General features: G+C 43.5%; 1 protein-coding gene across 1 annotated transcript in view; it reads left to right on the forward strand.

Annotated features, from left to right (window-relative positions):
- Window positions 1-21,745, forward strand: part of alox12 (arachidonate 12-lipoxygenase) — a 49,313-nt gene extending 27,568 nt beyond the window's left edge. The window contains 5 exon segments of the mRNA XM_072376723.1: window positions 15,690-15,859; window positions 16,063-16,184; window positions 16,632-16,732; window positions 16,843-17,013; window positions 21,558-21,745. Of these exon segments, the coding sequence (XP_072232824.1) occupies window positions 15,690-15,859; window positions 16,063-16,184; window positions 16,632-16,732; window positions 16,843-17,013; window positions 21,558-21,737 (744 nt within the window). The 3' untranslated portion in view covers window positions 21,738-21,745.
- The last annotated feature ends 814 nt before the right edge of the window (window positions 21,746-22,559 follow it).

The raw sequence follows: 22,559 nt of genomic DNA on the forward strand, positions 1-22,559 counted from the left end.
CTGTGGACGTTTCCTCCTCCAGTGCGCTCTGGTGTTTGAGTTGTAGCCTCGGATGTACCGGGAGGACCGCGCCAAGGTGGCGTATATCACCAGCGTCCTCTCCGGACGGGCTGCACAGTGGGCGCTGGCTACGTGGGAAGGCAACCCCCAGCTCTGCTCCTCCTACCGGCGGTTCGTGGCGGAGATGAGAGGGGTCTTCGACCATCCTGTTCGTGGTAAAGAGGCGGGCAACCGACTGCTCTCACTGCGCCAAGGCTCCAGGTCAGTAGCCGACCACGCGATTGAGTTCTCCACACTGGCGACGGAGAGCGGCTGGGATAAGGCTGCGTTGATGGGAATATTTCTTCGCTCCCTGAATGACAATTTGAGGGATGAGCTGGCGGCTCGGGATGAGTCAGAATCCTTGGCCGATTTAATCGACCTTGCGAGGCGTTTGGACAACCGCGTGCGAGAGAGACGCCGGGAGCGTGACCGGAGCTGCATCGCTTCCGCCTGTACCCCGTTTTTTGGTTCTGCCTCTGGCCAACAGGTGGAGGTGTCCACTCCAGCAGGTGCTCACACTCCTGCTGTCCTGCCCCCTCCTGAACCCATGCAGCTTGGACGGGCCAGATTGACTCCGACGGAGCGTCAACGGAGACTTCAGGCGAGGCTTTGTTTTTATTGCGGCCAACCCGGCCACGTTCGAGAGAACTGCCCCAATCTGCCAAAAGCCTAGGCTCACCTGAGGAGGGGGGGACCCAGGTGAGCCAAGATTCAAGTTGTTTGCCTTCCACACGTACTCAGTTGTCTGCCGTTTTGTTTTGTGACTCTAAGGAGGTGGCTATGAATCCGTTTGTGGATTCTGGGGCAGATGAGAATTTTATTTCCGCAGATTTTGTTAAACTACATAATATTCCTGTTGTGTCACTTACAGCACCTCGTAAGGTAAATGCTCTAGATGGTAGGTTGTTGTCGGTAATTTCTCACCAGACTGTTCCTTTATCTTTACTTATCTCTGGTAACCACCATGAGCTTATCAGTTTTTTTGTTATGCCTGCTCCTCATACTCCTGTGGTTTTAGGTCTCCCCTGGCTTAGGCTGCACAATCCCAACATTGACTGGACACAGAGCACAATCATTAGCTGGAGTGTAGCATGCCACAATAATTGTCTTAGATCTGCTGTTCCAGCCTTGAGTCCTCCTGCCATAGTTCCTTCCGTCTCTCCTGATCTTTCTGGGGTTCCTCCTTCTTATCATAACTTGGCTGAGGTATTTAGCAAACATCAAGCTCTCTCTCTCCCACCACACCGTCCCTATGACTGCCACATAGACTTACTGCCTGGGTCTCCTCTCCCCTCCAGCCGCCTTTACAACCTCTCCCGTCCCGAGAGAGAGACCATGGAGAGGTACATACAGGAGTCATTGGCAGCAGGTATCATTCGCCCCTCTTCCTCCCCTGTAGGTGCTGGGTTTTTTTTTGTGTCTAAGAAAGACAAGACCTTGCGCCCCTACATTGACTATCGTGGTCTGAACGCTATCACTGTCAAAAATAAATATCCCCTGCCACTGTTGGATTCAGCTTTTCACTCCCTTCATCAAGCCACTGTCTTCTCCAAACTAGATCTTCGGAATGCATACCATCTTGTCCGTATTCGTGAGGGGGATGAGTGGAAAACGGCGTTCAACACACCTCTTGGCCATTTTGAGTACTTGGTCATGCCTTTTGGGTTAACTAATGCACCGGCAGTTTTTCAATCCTTAGTTAATGATGTACTCCGTGACATGCTCAACCGTTTTTTTTTTGTTTATCTGGACAACATTTTAGTTTTTTCTAGCACACTGGAGGAACATAGCAAGCACGTCAGATTAGTTCTCCAAAGATTGCTTGAGAACAGATTATTTGTCAAGGCTGAGAAATGCGAGTTTCATGTCCAGTCAGTCTCTTTTTTGGGCTTTTTCATTGAAAGAGGTCAGATTCGCTCTGATCCAGCCAAGGTAAGGGCGGTGGTTGAGTGGCCAGCACCTGAGAACCGCAAGCAACTTCAGCGTTTCCTTGGTTTTGCTAATTTTTACCGGCGCTTTATTAGGAATTTTAGTAAGGTGGCTGCACCACTCACCCAACTTACCTCCACCTCCAGCCCTTTTACCTGGACCTCTGAAGCTGCCCAGGCATTCTCGAGACTTAAAGAGCTGTTTTCCTCTGCGCCTGTTCTCATCCACCCTGATGCCTCTAAGCAGTTCGTAGTGGAGGTGGATGCCTCTGACAGTGGTGTGGGAGCCGTGCTTTCGCAGGTCTCACAACAGAAGTTGCATCCGTGTGCGTATTTTTCTCGCCGGCTGTGTCCGGCTGAGCGCAACTATGACGTGGGTAACCGGGAGCTTTTAGCAGTCGTTCTGGCATTAGAGGAGTGGAGACACTGGCTGGAGGGAGCAGAAATTCCATTTGTGGTTTGGACGGACCATAAGAACTTGGCCTACCTTCAGCAAGCCAAACGTCTCAATTCTCGACAGGCCAGATGGGCACTTTTTTTAGGCAGATTTAATTTTACACTCTCTTATAGACCTGGTTCCCTTAATTTAAAGCCTGATGCCCTTTCCCGTCAGACAGAGAGACAACCATTGACTGATCCTTCTGAGCCTGTGCTCCCTCCAAGCTGTTTTGTGGGAGCGGTCCATTGGGAGGTTGAGCAGCAGGTTAAGAGGGCCCTTTCCCGTTGTCCCCGTCCAGAGATCGGACCACCTAACTCTTTGTTCGTTCCCGAGAACGTTAGGTCTCAGGTGCTGCAGTGGGGGCACTCCTCCAGATTGGCCTGCCATCCTGGGGCTGCAAGCACACTTGAGCTCATTCGACAGCGGTTCTGGTGGCCCACGCTGGTCCGTGACACCAATCAGTTTGTGGCAGCGTGCTCTGTCTGTGCCCGAGGGAAGGCCTCGCACCAACGGCCCGCTGGCTTGCTGAACCCTCTCCCCATTCCCTCAAGGCCGTGGTCTCACATCGCGGTGGATTTTGTCTCTGGTCTGCCTCCTTCTGCAGGTAACTCTGTCATCCTTACTATTGTCGATCGTTTTTCTAAGGCTGTGCATTTTGTACCACTGTCGAAGCTCCCTTCTGCTCTGGAGACTGCTGAGCTCTTGGTTCATCATGTTTTTCGTCTCCATGGTATCCCCATGGACATCGTTTCTGATCGGGGAGCCCAGTTTGCTTCCCAGGTTTGGCGAGCGTTCTGTGGCGCATTGGGGGCGAGGGTTAGTCTATCGTCTGGGTACCATCCTCAGTCGAACGGCCAGACAGAACGGGCCAACCAGGACCTGGAGGCCGCTTTAAGATGTGTGTGTGCACGTAACCCATCCTCCTGGAGTGTTCAGCTACCGTGGGTGGAGTACGCTCATAACAGTCTCTCCACATCTGCTACTGGTATGTCGCCATTCATGGTAATGTATGGTTTTCAACCCCCTTTGTTCCCTTCCGAGGAGGATGATGTGTCCGTCCCTTCTGTTCAGGAACACTTGCGATGAGTTCGCAGAGTGTGGCTGGAGGCTCGGGCTGCGTTAGTTAGGTCCGCTGCCCGGAACCGACTGTTGGCGGACCGTCGGCGTTCGCCCGCTCCTAATTATCAGCCTGGGCAGATGGTGTGGCTATCCACCAGGGACCTGCCTTTGCAGGTAGATTCCCGTAAGCTGGCCCCTCGTTTCATTGGTCCTTTTCCAGTGGTCAGAATCATTAACCCCTCGGCTGTGCGCCTTAAGCTCCCAGACTCCCTTAAGGTACACCCCACGTTTCATGTGTCCCTCTTAAAGCCAGTCACCTCTTGTGCACTTGGTCCTCCAGCTGAACCTCCTCCTCCCCCCCTGGTCGTGGATGGCCATCCTGCTTTCTCAGTTGATCGGATTCTGAATGTCAGACGTCGTGGCAGGGGTTTCCAGTATTTGGTTGACTGGGAGGGTTATGGGCCGGAGGAGCGTTCTTGGGTTCCACGTCGGTTTATTCTGGACCATGCCCTCATCACCGACTTCTACAGAACCCACCCTAACAAGCCTGGTGGGCCGCCTAAAGGCGGTCGTCGGAGGAGGGGTACTGTCACACCTGGTTCGTAACTCACCTGTGTTCCATCTTCCCTTGATTGCCCCGTTAGTTTAAATACCTGGTCTTCTCCGCCTTTCTTTGCTCGTGTGTTAATGTATTTGTTATGCCTGTTTGGTTCACGACCTGGATCCTGACCCTTGATGTTTTGTGGATTATTTTCAGTTCTTGGATTACCTTGGTTTTTTGTTCCGGTTCTGCAGGCCGACTTCCCTGCTCACCAGGCCAGGTTTTTCCTCTGTGTGAGATTTTCTGTTAACTAATAAACTTTTGTTTGAACTAAGAGTTCTTGTCCTCCTGACTCTGTGACCGCACCGGGGCCCGCACTTCATTACGGTGTGACAGGATCATTCCAAACTTCAGCAAATATATCAACGCCGCTGGTAAGAGTGCTCTTTTTTACACTTTAATGCCCAACACAAGTGGTCTCTGACATGGGAGTAATCACTTGCAAGCTGCATGAAACAGTCTCTGCCTGGGTGTCTTTTACACTGTCCTCAGCAGCCAGTCAGCAAAACTGGGGCTGCCCTGCAAGCGTCTCGCTGAAAATAAATTGAGTACAAGCGCCTTTTATGTGAAAAGTCCACGAGTCTCTTTGTGAGTGAGCAGGAGTTAGCAGCCTTTTGTTGTCTGTTCTTTATAATACAAGTGTAGCAGAGTGAGTTTGCTGAGTTGGAAGAGACCAAGAAGATAACAAGATGAAAATAGATCTTTTGTGGGGCAAAAACATTTTTTAAATGCAATATTCAGTAAAACAGATGTGTCTTCAGGGGACTTCTAACTGCTGGAGTGGGACTTTGAATAATAGAAAACACCAAAAGCATCATGTTCGTACAAAATGTTATGGTTAAAATCAGACTGCACTCAGATGATCTTTAATATTGGGGTTAACAACCACATGTCTGTTGGGGTCCACTGACCAGTGATAAACTAGTTTAATAAATGATAACTCAATCTTTTGGAATTCTAATGAATAAATTAAATGATAAATTACAGTAAACAGGAGATCAGAATCAACTAAAGAAAAGTCTCTAAAGAAATCAAAATGTACTTGACTAACAATTTTATTAATACATAAACCGGTAACTATAACCAAGATTATAATATCCATAGAAGTATTTAATGGGGAATTTAAACCAGGTAAGTAATTACAGACAACAGCATTCAACAAAAGATTACTAAAAGCAAATCTTTGCTAATCTTGAATTTGATGGAAGCAGCTCATCTCAAAAGAATTGGGCCAGAACCATGTTACTACATGTTACTGTGTAGCATCTCTTCTTCTTTGAAAAAAGTCTAAATATCTGTGAACTGGGAAGACCAGATGCTGGACCTGTGAGAGAAGAATACTGTCCCTAAACTAATCATCAACTCAGTAGTTTCCACTGTAGTTTGGTCACGTATAGTGTTTTGCAGATGTCAGAAAATTTTTATTCAAGGGTCATTTTACATCTCTGGAACACATTTAGGCCAAACCCTTTGCCGAAAATATGGACTAAAGTTTCTTGACTTTGAAAAATAAGACTGGTGTGTTTAAACTTGATGAATACACAAATAATGGGACATTATGTGGAGCTCAGGATTTTTACAATTCATAGTGTGAACTTATCTATTGCAACGATAACAGAGGAAAACTGAAATTTAGAAGAGGAGTTCATGTACCATATGAGAGGGAGGGAAAGAGAATGCAGGGGTTGCGGAGGCAAGGGGGTTTGAAACTTATTAATAGCAGTGACAGCTGCATGGCATGTAAAACAGGGACGGTAAGGATTAGGATCAGCGGTTCGATTCTCAGCAAGGGCATGCCTCCAGCAACCTCGGAATTAACATGAGCAGAAAAAACAGAGATTGAGCCATGACATCTCCTGAATAAACAAGGTCCTTGTAAGATGTTGAGGGACCATAACATGCTGATGGGAAGCAGGCTACTCTAGCATTCATGGACCAGAATGGAAAAAAACACCATTGCTAGAATGCTACTATACCAGCAATCCTAGTGAAAGGGAAAGTATGCAGAGGATGTGGAACCAAAGGACACCTCAAAACCTAACATCTAAGTTGGGTTTTGAGGTAAGTTCACAACCATGATTGTGGAGTGGGTGGCAGAACAGCCGTGTGAACAGAGTCAAGAGGGCTGGGCTGAGCACACAACCCTGCAGCGTACCTGCATTCAGGATGAGTGTGGATGATGTGCAGTCTCCTATTCTCACCACCTGAGCCCTGTTGCTGAGACAGTCCCTGATCCTGTAACACAATGTGGACAGTCCAAAGTTATGTAGCCTCGGCGCCAGCTTGCCTGGGATTACAGGATCAAATGCTGAACTGAAGTCAACAAATAGCATCTGAACATAAGTGTTAGCGTGCTGTAGGTGAGTTAGGGCTGTGTGAAGCACTATTGAGACTGCATCCTTTGTTGATCAGTGCCCCCTTTATGCAAACTGAAGGCTCTCCAGACCAGCAGGGATGATGTCCTTGATGGGACTCTAACCCTCAATGTGCACTTTGAAACTGTGTTTTGCCTTTTTAATTTTTTTCCGTGCCATGATGTAAGCCAGCCTATCACCTGCTCTATAGGCAGCATCCCAGGCTTTGAGCAGGGGCTGTGCTGTGCTGTCCAGCCATGGTTTTTGATTTGGAAAAACCCTGATGGACTCAAAACAGTCCTGCAATGCTGAAGAAGCCTCATTAGTACATGCCTGTATGGTTCTGGCAGTTGGTTTTGTCCTTCAGATCAGAAGTTTCGAGGCTGGGATCAGCTCAACAGCGATGTGATCTAATGAGCCCAGGTGTAGAGCTGCTACAGCCTTGCATGCTCCTGGGATGTTGCAGTAAACCTGAATCAGAATGCCACTGTCTCTGGTTGGAAAGTTAAGTAATTTGTGAAATTGAGAAACACTGCTTTCAGCTCCACATGGTTAAAGTCCCCAGCCAGCCACGATCACGACCACCTCTGGATTGGCATTAATTTCCTCCAGTGCTAATTTAGTATTAGCTTGTGGCAGGACATGGGTAGCCATGATCATGATTGAACAAAACTCTCTAACCATTTTGAAGGGTTTGCATTTCACTGCCAAATACTCTAAATCAAGGAGGCAGCATGTTCCAATAACGTTTGTAACTGTACACCAGGAGTTCTGAATGTACAGTGCCAAACCCTCACCTTTGCATTTATCCGAGGCTGCAGTCCTGTCTGCCTGGAACAGAGAGAGCCTGGGATGTTGTAATCCAGCCAGGTCTCAGTAACAATTACCACACTGCTGTTCTTCCTATGTGAGATGATCCTTAATCGGATATCATCAAACTTGTTGGTGAGTGACATGACATTTGCGAGGGAAAGATTTGGAAGAGCCAGTCCGTGTGAGTTAGAATGTAGTCTGGCACGCGGCCTGTTCCTCCTGCCCTGCTTTTGTTTATGGTGTTCCCCTTTGTCTCCTAGAACCAATACTAATTCAATGCTAGGCTAATTTAGCTTGTTGCTATTGTGATTTCCAGTTTGGAGTTAGGTTAATATTAGCTTTATTGCTAGTGCTAATGGATGATAATTTATTGCTAATTCTAGAAATGGATTTATATTAGCTTTATTGCCGATGCTAATAAATGCTAACTTATTTTGATTGAGAGCTAGGTTAATGCTCAGTCTGTTTTGATGTGACTCAAACTAAGGGCATTGCCCTAACTTTTGCCATACTCAGATGCTTCCAATCGGACCAAAACAATGACCTTTCACCAATCCAAATTAGACAACAATGCACGTCAGTGCTAAATAAATTCTAACCAATGAAATATTAACACACCTCTAAACCTACTTCACAGGATCTTATTTAGTCCTCCAAATCTGTAATCAAGTAAGCAAAAGACAACAATTGAACCACACCCTTATTGCATATGAAAATTTTCTGAATATCTTTAAATTATTATATGACAAAAACTGTCCATTAAAAATGTTCTCTAATAAAAGCAAATAGTCAGAAGCTCCATGGATCACGAAGGGATTGCAAAACGCCTGTAAAAAAAAAAAAAAAAAAAAACTAAGTAGAGATTTCATAAAGCATACATAGTTGGAGATAGAGAATGAATATAAAAAATATAATAATAAATTAACTTCAGCTTTACTTTCCCAACATTTGCTTCTCTTTTAATCAATTTAAGACTATATATGTAAAAGTTCTATGTTAAAACCGTGTGCGTGGGTGTGTGTGTGTGTAAATTCAGCTGTATTTATGAAATCTATGAAATCATGTAATAGGTAGTAAAAATGAAGAGAGTCAGGGATGGGATGTGTTGGAACCTTGATTTTTCACACAAAAGACCTTTTTCAGATTCACACAAAACAGCAGGATTTCACACACAGCAACACAAATGAGCACAAACAAACCGGTTTACACACACAATTCTTCACAGTTTTAGATTGTTTAGTTTCTTCTATTTCGACTTTTATTTTTTAGGAGATATTGACATAGATGATACATGAGATTTAAAATATTTCTTTTTATAGACCTTGTAGTTCATTCAGGGAATCGAAAGAAGCTGACGTGCACTTGATCAGCCTCGCTTGTGACCTCTTATAATATCTACTGTGGCCAATTCATGATCAAATAAAAATATTTTCTATACTGAGGTCAAAGATAACTCCAAAGAGTTTTAAACATATAAAATTAAATAGAAGAATAGAATAGAATAGAATAGAATAGAATAGAATAGAATAGAATAGAATAGAATAGAATAGAATAGAATAGAATAGAATAGAAAAGAAAAGAAAAATACTTTATTCATCCCCCAGTGGGGGAAATTCAAATTAGTCCAGTGGCTTTCATACTAAACAACAACAATAATAATAATAATTATGATAATAATAATCAATGACGAAATAAATCATATACATTTTAGAAGAACATGCAGCAGTCACTGTTAAAAAGCCTGGGGGGACAAAGGACCTCCTGAAGCTCTCAGTCCTGCAGCGCATTGAGATGAGCCTCTCACTGCAGCTGCTCCTCTGACCTGCCAGGATGCTGTGGAGAGGATGTCTATTATTATCCACAACAGAATATAATTTCCTCCTGCTCTGTTGCTCCACCACAGCACTTATAGGGCCTAGTCTTTTGCCTACAACAGAACTGGCCTTTTTTTTTACCAGTTTGTCCAGGCGCCTATAGTTTTTGTCTGTAATGCAACTCCCCCCAGCAGACAGCATGGAACAGTGATTGTGTGATAAAACATGCATATCATATCACTACAGACACTGAAGGACCTCAGTCGTCTCAGGAAGAAGAGATCCAGCACCACCCCCAGGTATTTGCAGGTCTGAACAGTCTCTATCTCCGCTCCATAAATGTCAGACTGACTGATATGGAGTTTTAGATCTCCTGAAGTCCACCACCAGCTCTTTGGTTTTGGTAGTGTTCAGGAGCAAAAAGTTATTTTTGGTCCAGACATTGAAGGACTCCACAAGGTCCCTGTACTCTGTGCGCGGTGGACAGGACTTCTCCTGTCCACCGCGCACACATGCCACAACAGCTGTATCATCAGAATACTTATATATATATATAATAATCTATATTAATAAAGTAATAGTCTATAATCCATGATGTCAGGGAGGAGGCCACAGCCATACCTACAAGCGTGTCTTTCAGTATGGGAGGCTGTATCGTGTTGAAGGCACTGGAGAAGTCAAAGAACATGATTCTCACATATGAACCAGGCACATCCAGATAAGCAGATGCCTGATACAGCATTTACAGAATCGCGTCTTCCACTCCTGTGTGTTTCTGGTAGGCAAACTGGAGGGGGTCAAAATCCTCAGCAACCTGCAATCTCATGCGACGAACAAGGAGTCTCTCCTAGGTCTTCATGATATGAGATGTCAAAGCCACTGGTCTGTAGTCATTCAGCTCCACCGGCTGCCCTAATTTGGGCACCGGTATGAGACAAGAAGTTTTCCACAGCACCAGGACTTTTTCCATCTGAAGGCTCATATTGAAGAGCCTCTGAGGAGGGACTGCTAGTTGTCCAGCACAGTCCCTCAGAAGCCTTGGACAGACTCCACTTGAATAATATAGTCCAATTCAAGCCAATTGGAATTCAGTTCATTGTAATCATAAACTAATGAAATGCAATGAATTAATTTCAAAATAATCCAATTAATTCGTATAGAGCCAATTCAAAAACAATATTCTAGCTAAGGAAACCAACAGATTGCACCAAAACTTGTCTTCAGTCCAATCTCCTGTCCTGACCGTGCCTGAGGCGACTGTGGAAAGGAACGACTCCCTTTTAACAGAAAGAAACCTCTGGCAGAACCAGACTCAGGAAGGGTGGTCATCTGCCTCGACCAGCTGGTTACGGGTTTGAGAAGACAGAAAAGAGGGGGAAAAACACCAGAACGCCATTCAAAGGATACCTGTTGGAACAGGGAAACACAAGTTAATAACCACAATGATGTCACATGTACATAATATCATTTGAGAAATTAAACAGGCCAAGTTTGAAGCCTAGCATGAAATGTGTAGGAGGAGTTTGATCAAATGCGAGGTGTGGAAACGGGCAAAAATGGCGCCAAAACACATGTTCCACTCAAAATGGCCGACTTCCTGTGGACCTGGCACCATGGTGTCCATAGGCTTTTTTATGCATCTGGGCATGACGAAGGTGTGTACCGTTTCTTGAGGGTACGGCAAAATGGCCCCATTCGTTTGGCGTTATTGCAATGTTGTAGGTGGCGCTACAGGGCCATTTTGCGCTACCAATGTTCGCGAACGCCAAATTGCGCCATTTCCCCACACGACTGACATCCCTGGCAAAATTGGCATGGTTTGGAGCAAGTTTCGCGAACAATAATAATAATAACGCCTTCAGGAACAATAGGGCCTTCGCAGTTCACTGCTCGGGCCCTAATAATGAAAATGAAATTACAATTATTGAAAACAAGCAAGAGTCTAAATATAAATATTTCATGTATAGACACATGAAAAAAGAAATAACCTAGATTTAACCTGGATTTAAAAAATGTCTACATTTGGTGACAGTTTAATCTCCTCTGGCAGTTTGTTCCACTTGTTTGCAGCATAACAGCTAAATGCTGCTTCTCCATGTTTAGTCTGAACTCTGGACTGGACCAGCTGACCTGAGTCCTTGGATCTAAGAGCTCTGTAGGGTTTATATTCTCTGAACATATCACAGATGTATTTTGGGCCTAAACCGTTCTGGGATTTGTAAACCATCAGTATTCTTTTAAAATCTATTCTGTGACTGACTGGAAGCCAGTGTAAAGATTTTAAAACTGGCGTGATGTGTTCAGATCTCTGAGTCCTGGTTAAAACTCAAGCAGCAGCGTTCTGGATGAGCTGCAGATGTTTAAAGCTCTTTTTGGGAAGTCCAGTTAAAATACCATTACAGTAATGGAGTCTACTGGAGATAAATGCATGGATGAGTTTCTCCTGGTCTTTTTGGGAGAAAAAATCTTTAATTCTGTTCATGTTTCTGAGTTGGTAAAAAGCTGCCTTGGTGACAGCTTTGATGTGGCTGCAGAAAGTCTGATCTCAGTCTATCAACACTCCAAGATTACGAACTTGGTCAGTGACTGTAAGGGCCCGAGTCTCAAGATATTTACCAATGCTGACCCTCTTCTCTTTGCTACCAAACACAACAATCTCAGCTTTGTCTTTATCTAATTGTAGAAAATTCTCTCTCATCCAGGTGTTTATTTCCTCCAGACACTGACACAGTACGTCTGCTGGGCTGCAGTCGTCTGGTGACAGAGACACATAAAGTTGTGTATCGTCTGCATAACAGTGATAATTGATGTTAAAGTTCTGCAGTATCTGACCCAAAGGTAGCATATACAAGTTAAATAGAAGAGGTCCAAGAATTTACCCCTGGGGAACTCCACAAGTCATGGCCACTCACTCAGATTCATAGCTGCCCATTGTAACAAAATAACTCCGGCCTTTTAAGTAGGACCTGAACCAGTTAAGGAACGCTCCAGAAAGTCCAACTCAATTTTCCAGTCTGTGCAACAGGATTCTGTGATCTACAGTATCAAACGCAACGCTGAGATCCAACAGAACCAGGACTGGAACATAGCCAGAATCAGTATTAAACCTGATGTCGTTTAACACTTTGACCAGAGCTGTTTCAGTGCTGTAATGACGACTGAAGCCTGACTGCAAGTTATCAAGACTTCCACTTTCATTCAGAAAGTCATTGAGCTGGTTAAATACAACTTTCTCAATAATCTTGGATATAAAAGATTAGAGACAGGTCTGTAGTTGTTCATCACAGAGGTGTCTAGAGTTCTCTTTTTTAGGAGTGGCTTAATGGCAGCTGTCTTTATTGACTTGGGAAAATGCCTGATGCCAGTGAGCTGTTAACTATTTGTAGGAGATCACTTTCTACTGAGGTAAAAACACTTTTTAAAAAGTCAGACAGTATTATGTTCAGAGTGCAAGTTGTTGATTTCAGATGCCGAACTGTTTCCTCCAGGATTTTTAAATCAACAATATCAAATTGTGACATAACGTCAGAGTTATTTCTAGGTTTTAGACACAGATTAGTTTTCTTGTTGGTCTGTGTGGTGTGAATGTTTTGTCTAATTGTTTTGATTTTTTTGGCTAAAAAAAGTTGGTAAATTCGTTGCATTTCTCAGTAGAGAGGAGGTCTGGGTTTGACTGTTTAGGAGGATTTGTGAGTGTTTCAATCATAGCAAACAGAGTTGGAGAATTGTTGGCATTCTTATTAATCAGTTCAGATAAATGCAGCTCTCTGGCCTTGCACAGCTCATTGTTAGAACTACGCAGGCTTTGTTTGTACAGCTCATAGTGATTCTGAAGCTTTGTTTTCCTCCACTTACGTTCAGCTTTCCTGCATTCTGTTTTCAGGTTTTTGATCGTTGTGGTGTTTCTCCATGATGTTTTCTGTTCAAGTTGAAATGATCCAGCAGTCCGTCAGTCGACTGTGCGCTCATTGTTGGTGACATAGCTATGGCCTCCCTAAACTGAGCACTTGTTCTCTCATTAATGTACCTCTTCTCAACTGAGAAGCTGTTGTTTGAACATTCTGAGTGATCAATAAATCAAATAAAATACAGAAATGGTCAGACAAGGCCAAATCAATAACCACAACAGAAAAAATATCAACACCTTTAGAAATGACCAGGTCCAGAGTGTGACCTCGAAGGTGGGTCGGTTCTGTGACATGTTGCCACAAACCAAACATGTCCAGCACAGAAGAAAATTCTTTGGCATTACCATCCGTCATATTATCGATGTGAGTGTTCAAATCCCCGGTCAAGATAAAATGGTTAAAATCAGTCGAGATAACAGACAATAATTCAGAAAATTCATCAATAAGACTTGCACAGTATCCTGGAGATCTGTAAATGATTAAGAACAGAATTTTAGGAACACCCTTTAAAATAAAACTAAGATATTCAAAAGAAGTGAAATCACCAAATGACATCTCTTTACACTGGAATATATCCTTAAATAAGGCAGCCTCTTCCCCACCTTTCCTCCCATTTCGGCATTTATCCATAAAACAAAAATTTGGGGGTGGTCTTTCATTAAGAACAGTAGCACTTGTGCTCTCTGTTAACCACGTTTCTGTCAGGAAAAGAAAATCTAAATTGTGTGAAATTATGAAGTCATTAACTCACAGTGACTTATTGGTCAGAGATCTACTATTAAGTAGAGCTAGCTTTGTGGAGTTTACACTAGTCTCTGTTGTATTCTGAGTTGTACGTGGTACCATTAACAGATTAGATAGATTCATCCAGCAAGTTGACTGTTTTAGATTCCTTCTTTTACAAACTAATATAGGAATCCTACTGGGTCCCAGCTTGTTCTCAGAACAGCTGTCATTCGTAGGACTACTACAGCAGGGACCCTGAACGCATCATGGCATGTAATCTTTGTTTTGAACTCTGCTGCTGCTCCTTGAACATCCTGCACATTCCCCTGTGCCCTGCTCTGCCAGATGATGTAAGAGGAGGGGGTGCCCCACATTTCCTGGTAGATGGTGGTCGCTGGAGTCCTGGCTGGGATAGAGACCTCCTTTGGAGACCTTGGGTGACGTGGAGGAAAGGGTCTGGTGAGGGGGGAGGGCTGGAGGTTGTTTGCCTCGCTGGTGCGTCACCCTTATCTGTACAGTCATGTTTGGGTTTGCCGTCCCAACAGCATGACGTAAGTGTGAACCTAGTAATCTGCATACAGTTCGATTTGGATGCATGCCATCAGGACTGAAACGCTCCTGACAGTTCCAAAAGATATTGAAGTTATCAATGAACTTAATCCCATGGGTGATGCATGTATGCATTTGATAACCATGTGTTCAGACCAAGAAGTCTGCAGAAAAGTTAAATTCCTTTACCCACAGTAGGAATGGGGCCTGAAATGGAGACACGGTGTGCTCCATAGTGAGACCGTCTCTCCAACAGCAGAGAAAAGTCTTTCTTCAGGATCTCAGAGCCTGTATTCCTTCTCAGAATATCAAAAGACCCCGTGTGGATAATGATCTTCATGCCATCTGGATGTGTAGACAGAATGGTCGGCAAGACATCTATCAGTTCCCTGACTGATGTATCAGAAAAAGTTATATTTTCTGTCTTTGCCATTCTGACATGCTGTGTTACAGAGTCACCAATCAGAGTCGTATCTATTCCATTTTGTGTGGTGTCGATTGCTTCTGTAGTCCTCACCTTGGTTGTGGCATTTGGGCTTTTCCTGATATTCTGGTTAGCCCTCAGCTGACTTTTGGGGCCATTTCTCTTGTTTTTATTCATTTTTGCTTTACATTCATCATCACACATTGTATTTGGAGTCAACGGATCGTGTTTATTGTGCAATGGTACTTCAGGTGGTGGAGTGAGTGCGGGAGGTTTAGGTTTCATGCTGGGTTTACCTCTGCGACGGACAACATGAGACCAGGTCTTGGCTGGGGTTGATGACTTTGGTTTGGCACCAACACTGTTCCAGTAACAGATATCAGTCGGACCGGCCGGTTTGGGAGCTTCACCACATATTCCAGTGTCATTTGGACACATCCAGGGAAGTGTGTCAGCCAGGTCTGCAGTGGGAGGCTCCACATCAGCTGTGATTCTGTGTAGAAAAATCTGAGTTAGTCCTTTGGCACATGAAGGCTCCACAGCCTGTACAGGAGCTATAATAGAGTTAATAAATTCCTCGTTCGCACGAATGTATTGCAGCGTTTCAATCCTCTTCTCGAGCTGTGTTATCCTCACAGAGAGTCGCTCACACTCTGTGCAGCTCACTGATAATGCAGGGTTAGGAGACATTGTTCTGTCCGATTCTCTTTGCAAACAGGAGGGCTAATACCAGTTACAAATATACACTTAAAAGAAAAGGAATAAAATGATATCCAAGACTAGTGGAAAGAAGTAGAATGATTTAAAAGCAAATAAAGCAGTAAGCAGCAGGAGGAAGCAGAGACACATCTGCACTCTTCAGAAGCAGGAAGTAGTTTCATATACATATTTATATTTCATATACGTAGTTTCTATGCTCACAGTTTTCTTTAAATAATTTCAGCAGCCCCCCTGCTCTCCCACACAGTGTTTTACAAGGATAATGACACCGATAGTCCTCCTCATCATGGTGATCATCATGCTTGGATATAGGTTGTGTCAACAGGTGGTGATGGCCTCTTGGTTCTGGCCCAGAGGGAATACAACTTGTTGAACTATCGCTCCCTTCAGCCCCACTGTGACTTCAATGACAGAGGAGTGTCCCAGCTATCAAACTATTTCTACAGGGAACACAGTCTCATGCTGTGGGAGGCCATTCACAGGTAGAGGATCAAGGTGATCATACACCTTCAAGCACACTACTGCAGGCTTTGATTGAGTCTTAAAAATAATGATTTTTCAGATAGATAGATAGGTAATGGAGTTCTGTCTGTGAGTGAATGAGTTTCTGTGGCTTGGTACTGTTGTGCAACTGATTTTAGCTAACATGTTCTGTGTAAATGATAAGCTGAACCACTTCTTTCAGTTTTGTCTAAGGTATGGTGAGCCTTTATTTCCAGACAGACCAGGATGTTCAGAGGGACCCAGAGCTCCAAGCCTGGATCAGAGACATATCACAAGAGGGTTTCACAGACCTTCCTAACTTTGGTTAGTTATTAACATCCTGGACTTTAAGTTAGAAATGACCAGAAGTAAAGACCTGAGCAACTTTAACAAAAATGACTTGATGATCAACCACAGATCTGTAAAAATTCTGCCATTAGTCTTTTACTTTCTTACTTTAGTTCTTTATTTTTTTTCAAATCTTATTATGTTATATAACAAGATCAGTGCACAGTAATAAACATGCCAGTATAGTAAATCCACTTGAGCCAGCCAATAGGCTATTCTTCAGCTGATGTCACTGGACAGATGCTTCTGTCACCAAAATACGGAACACAATAGTGTAATATCCTTTGAGCTCCACCGTGAATGGGAAAATTACTTTTAGGATTATTATATCTTTACTTTTAATTGTAGAATTTATTTGTATTAAAGAGTAAATGATATTTTATATACACTCCTGTCTTGCGTGTCATGCTGAATATGTTTCAGGTCTGCCAAGTAAGCTCAGCAGCAGAGAGGAACTCGCTACTGTACTAGCAGTGACTATCTTCACCAGCACAGCTCAGCATGCTGCAACTAACAATGGACAGGTGCTGAACATCTACACACTCAGACACTGCCCAGGAGTCCAGTTCAGACAGGAACATTCAGCACTGTGTCTCCTGCATTACCACCACAATCAATGTTTGCTTGTATCTAGTTTGACTGGTGTGCCTGGGTACCCAACACCCCCTGCACCATGAGACTCCCTCCACCAGCAGACAAAGAAACTGTTACCATGGATATGATCATGGCCACCCTTCCTGATGTCAGCCAGTCTTGTGTGCAGATGGCTATAACATGGCATCTGGGACGAGCACAACCTGACGCAGTAAGTCATTGTGTTTGGTTTATATGGTAACAGGTTCCTTTGCAATGAAGACATTACGTGAGGACTTCGAAGTCTGATTTTAACACGTGGATGTGACTGTTAGTTTAATGGAATGTTTCACCCAAATTATGTAAACATATTATCTGATTTCCCCTCCATCCGTTATCATTTGTTGAAAATCAACCTCATAGGGAACACACAAGGCAGATATGAAACTATGAAATTCTATTCTTATTCATCAAGAGTATAGTTTAAAAAAGAAGAAGATTAATTCCAATTATAGATTTAAGTCACAGTAGGTATGTTACTGAATTATCATATTATCATATCATCTAGGGATGTTGGTTTGCATTATGAGTTTACTGAGGTGAGTCCTGTCATGGTCCTCAGAGTCAGAAAGACTGCTTGTTAGTCGAGTGAAATCCTGGTCAATTTAAACTACAGGGTGTTACAGAAGAGGCCAAGCAGCTGCTGACACTCATAAGGCCAAGACCACAGAACAAGCCAATCAGAAAGAGGCCTGAAAAATAAGACTTGAAGAGGATGACACATTCTCACACATAAAAGGAACATCATTAGCAAGCAAACTAAGACAAACCAACAGGTCAAAATATGGCATTAACGTGTTCCTCGATGTTTCTGTTCATGACGATCAACAGAAAACTCTGCTGCATTACCGCAGTCAGTTTCAGACAACAGCCTTCGATATGAGTATAACTAACATTTAACATTTTAACTATATCATATGTCTGTGACAAAATGCATCTAATTTATACAGATAATTTATCATTTATACACTTAATCAGTGGTTGAGTCGGCTGGTAGAGGAACCATCCCTTAAACCCATTTAAGACAGACAGGCAACCAGCCAGTGCTCCGGTAATATTCTCCTTCTTTTCTTTTTGGCTATTCCGTTCAGGGGTCGCATCAGCAAATCATCTACCTCCATCTAACCCTGTCCTCTGCATTCTCTGCTCTCACACCAACTAACGTCATGTCCTCTTTCAACACATCTATTAATGTTCTCTTTGGTATTCCTCTAGGTCTCCTGCCTGGTGGTTTCAACCTTCTACATATATTCTTCTATATATTCACAATCCCATCTCTGTACTTGTCCAAACCATCTCAGTCTGGCCTCTCTGACTTTATCTCCAAAACATCTAACATGCTGCCCCTCTGATGTACTCATTTCTGATCCTATTCATTGTCATCACTCCCAAAGAGAACCACAGTATTTTCATCTCTGCTATCTTCAGCTCTTCTGCCTGTCTTTTCCACATGCCACTGTCTCCAGGCCATACAGGATTTCTGGTCTTACCACTGTTTGTACATCTAATTTTTGCTGTTACTCTTTCATCACACATCACCCCTGACAGTTTTCTCCACCCGTTTAAACATACTTCCTCACTTCTTTTCCACACTACATTGCTCTCGACCACTGACCCTAAGTACTTAATTCCTCCACCTGCATTATCTCTACTTCCTGTAAACTCACCGTTCCATTTGGGTCTCTCTCATTCAAACACATGAACTCTGTTTTACTGCAGCTAACTTTCATTCCACTGATTTCAAGGGCATACCTCCACCTCTCTAGATTTCCCTCCACCTGCTCCCTGCTCTCATTACTGATCACAATGTCATCTGCAAACATCGTAGTCCATGGAGACTCCTGTCAAATCTGATCCCTCAGCTTGTCCATCATGGGTTGAACCCAGTCTCACAGCAAATTGTGTAATAGCTACGTTGATCCACAAGGGAAAATGTAGTATTGTCACAATGTGGCCCCCAAAATTGTGACAATACTATGTTTTATTTGGTCTATTCATTTACATTGCCATGCAACCAGGTCACGTGACAATCAAGTTTCCCTCAGCGAAAAACAGAAAATGGACAACTTTTTCTGCCTATTTTCTGTGAAAAACGTAACTGTCCATTTTGGTAGTGTACGTGGCGTGGTGTAGATTAGAGGACTCGGATGCAGATATTTAAAGTAAAAACTTGATTTATTTAAACAAAGAACAAAAAATCACGGCTGAGCCAGAATATGAAAAAACATAAACAAAACCTGACTGTGACTATGACTGACATGACATTATATGAGCGGAAAAACCAATGACAAGCCTGAGACATGAATGACGATGAGGATTTCGCAGAGTGCATGTAAACTAAATACTAAAGGGAGGTGATTAGTGATGGAGTGCAGCTGAGGGGGAAAGCACAGGTGAAGTGAGTGAACTGATGATCAGGAGTGACTGAGGGAAAATATGATAAAACTGATGACTTAGCAGAAACCTAAAACATGAAAAACCTAAAGTCATGACAGAAAAACCATCCATCCATTTTCTATACCGTCAAGCCGTTAATCGGGTAGCGGGTGGGCTGGAGCCTATCCCAGCAGTCATCGGGCGAAAGGCGGGGTACACCCTGGACAGGTCGCCAGTCCATCACAGGGCCACATATAGACAAACGAGACAAACAACCATACACTCTCACACTCACTCCTACGGACAATTTAGAGTCACCAATTAACATGCATGTTTTTGGACGGTGGGAGGAAGCTGGAGAACCCGGAGAGAACCCACGCATACACGGGGAGAACATGCAAACTCCACACAGAAAGGCCCCAGGCAGGGATCGAACCTGGAACCCTCTTGCTTGACAGAAAAAACAATAACTAAAAACATAACAAAACCAACCGATGTGACAATAACATTTTAAGAAAGCTTCTGCATTTGTATGCATTTCGATGGTATTTCTAGCGAGAACTACCGTATTTTCCGCACTATAAGGCTCACCTGATTATAAAGCGCATCCTCAATTATGGGGTCCATTTCTGTACTTAAGCCATACATAAGGCGCACCTGATTATAAGGCGTACTATTACCTAATATTCTCTGATTGGTTTATCGCTGCCGGCACACATAGTGTATGTGTTACGTCCCTGTGTCAGCGGGAAATGGTCTGACGGTCAAGGACAACATCATCGGTCGTTTTTACACTTATAAACTGCACATCGGTCTGCATCACCCATCTCAGACTGAAGAACAGGCACTCACTGGGACATGGGCAAAAGCATTAATGATGACACGATTCAATCGCTAAGTACGAGCTCGATACAATTTTCGCCCCATTCAGAGTGAATGGCTGGGATCCGCCTGACCCTGGAGTCACACCGAACGCAAAGCGAGCGACGGAAGTGGCCAGTCGAGAGCCAAGAGAACCCTAATCCTATCTCTACGTCACCAACCTGCGCCGACATTCCCCATACTTTGGAACTTGTGTTCACAAAAAGAAAAAGCTAAATTTTTGATCATAGATAATGATATAAGTATATCTATCAACATTTGTCATTAGAAAACCCAGCAACAAGCAAAAATGATGAACATTTATTTTATTAATGGCTGAACAACAAAATGTTACACTACATCTCATCTGTGTGCGTGTGTGTGTGTGTGGATCGCACTCTGGGCAGCCTTCTTTGTGTTGCATCTGCATATTTGCGATGGAAATGCCGGCCCCGTTGCCATCGGTCCATCTGGGTCCATAACGTGCTGAGAAACCTGCCTCTCCACGGAGAATTTCACTGATTCAGGAGCTCAGCGTCAATGTTGTTTGTTCCAGCGCTATTTTTGACTGTATCATTTTTGATTGACCGTGTAGACAAACAGACTTGAATCATACAGACTGCAATAATTCATTTCTCCTCTCCTTCTGCCTTTCTTCGCTCTTTTCCACCTTCGGAATCCAGATCGGTCCACAATTGGCTGTCGCCACCTTCACGCCGCTGCTCATTTGCATAAAGTTGAGCCTCTCTCAACTTTCAACGCGCTCGCAACACTTAAAACGCCAGCCGCTAATCGTCGCCAGCGTACATTGAAAATTAATGGCAGCTGGCCGCTGCGGTTGCTCCAGATGCTTTTGGTGTGACCTTGTAACTCAATCCAGAATTTCTCATCTTCTCCCTCACATCTTACCTGTGGGGCATAGCTGTTCATAACACTGAACATCACGACTTGGATTCTTAGCGTCATACTTATCACTCTATCTTACACTCTTCACCTCCAGCACATTTTTGACAAACTTCTCCTTCATGACGGCTCTTACTCCATTTCTCTTTCCACCCGCACAATGGTAAAACAGCTTGAACCCTGCTCCTAAGCTTCTTGTATTGCTACCCCCCACCTGGTCTCCTGAACACATAGTACATCCACCTTCCTTCTTTGCATCATGTCAACCAACTCTCTAGCTTTTCTTGTCATAGTCCCAAAATTCAAAGTCCCTACTCTCAGTATTGCACTCTTCTCCCTCTGACTAAATACATGCCTTCCTCCTTTCCTTGTTCAACCAACAGTAGTCCAATTTCCACCAGCACTCTGTAGTCCAACAGCACCGGTTGTTGACCCAAGCCTTCACCGATCTGGTATAGAGGTCACATAATCTGCTACAATAATAGTATGAAAGAAAAAACATTTCACCAAATAAAATGTGATGTACTGAAGTAAATTGTTTATTTTCACAGCTGATTTCTTGTTTTCTTCACTTAGATTCCTTTGGGTCAATACAAAGAGGAGCACTTCACTGAGAGGCACATCCTGGAGATGATTGACAAGTTCAGAGTAAAGTTAAAGGAGATTGAGGACTACATCCTGAATCAGAATGTAGGGCTGGACCTGCAGTACCTTTTTCTCCTGCCCAGCCGCATAGAAAACAGCATCACTATATAGAATTACTGCCACACAGCAGGACTACTCTGTGTAGTGAACACCTGACACCTCTGACATTGGACTCACCTTAAGATTCAAAGTTTTCTGTTTTTTTCTGTTGAGGGATGGGAAATTTACTGATATTTACTGGAAATTCTTATAAAATGTTGACAACTTTTTATGCACTCTGGGTGGTATATTATTATGTTTCATTTTCTACATGGCAGATGTGAAATGGTTGGTTTTCTTGCTGGCATCCCCAATGAGAACAGACTGGGCTCCTACCATTTGATTTCTGGTATCCTCCTTCTAGGGTTACCTGGGGTTATTCTATAAATGAATAAAATGGCTGTAAATATTGTTATGAGTAGATGACATACCACTTCCATAAAGATAGTGACAATGGCAAACAATATTATTTCAGAGCAGCTGAATATTACAAAAAATAATGAAAAAAAGTAAACAAGAAATTGTCCTCAAACAATGGCAGCTCTTGTAACAAATTGTAATGCCCAGTTTCTTCCAGACTCAGCTATATTTGATCAGCAGGTCTGCATAGGGCATTCGATTTTGAAATTGGACTAGATTCTCTATGGTGTCTGACCTCTTGTTCAGCTCATGCAGTCTGTGTTGACTGATGAAGTTTCTGTGGAAAAAAAGACCACTCGTCTATTTTTAACAGTGAGGAGCCCTGAGAGGCTTCTGGAATCCTTCTAAAACATGCTGCTGTGAGTCTGGTGGAAACAAAAGCACTGACTAGAGTGACCATGATAAACTCTGGCATCCATGGCAGAGCTAAAACTTGACATAATTGTATGTGGTGGAAAAGGGGGGTTACACTCT

This window comes from Leuresthes tenuis, unplaced genomic scaffold, assembly GCF_036924035.1.
Source record: "Leuresthes tenuis unplaced genomic scaffold, fLeuTen1.0.hap1 SCAF_22, whole genome shotgun sequence".
Lineage (NCBI taxonomy): Eukaryota > Metazoa > Chordata > Actinopteri > Atheriniformes > Atherinopsidae > Leuresthes > Leuresthes tenuis.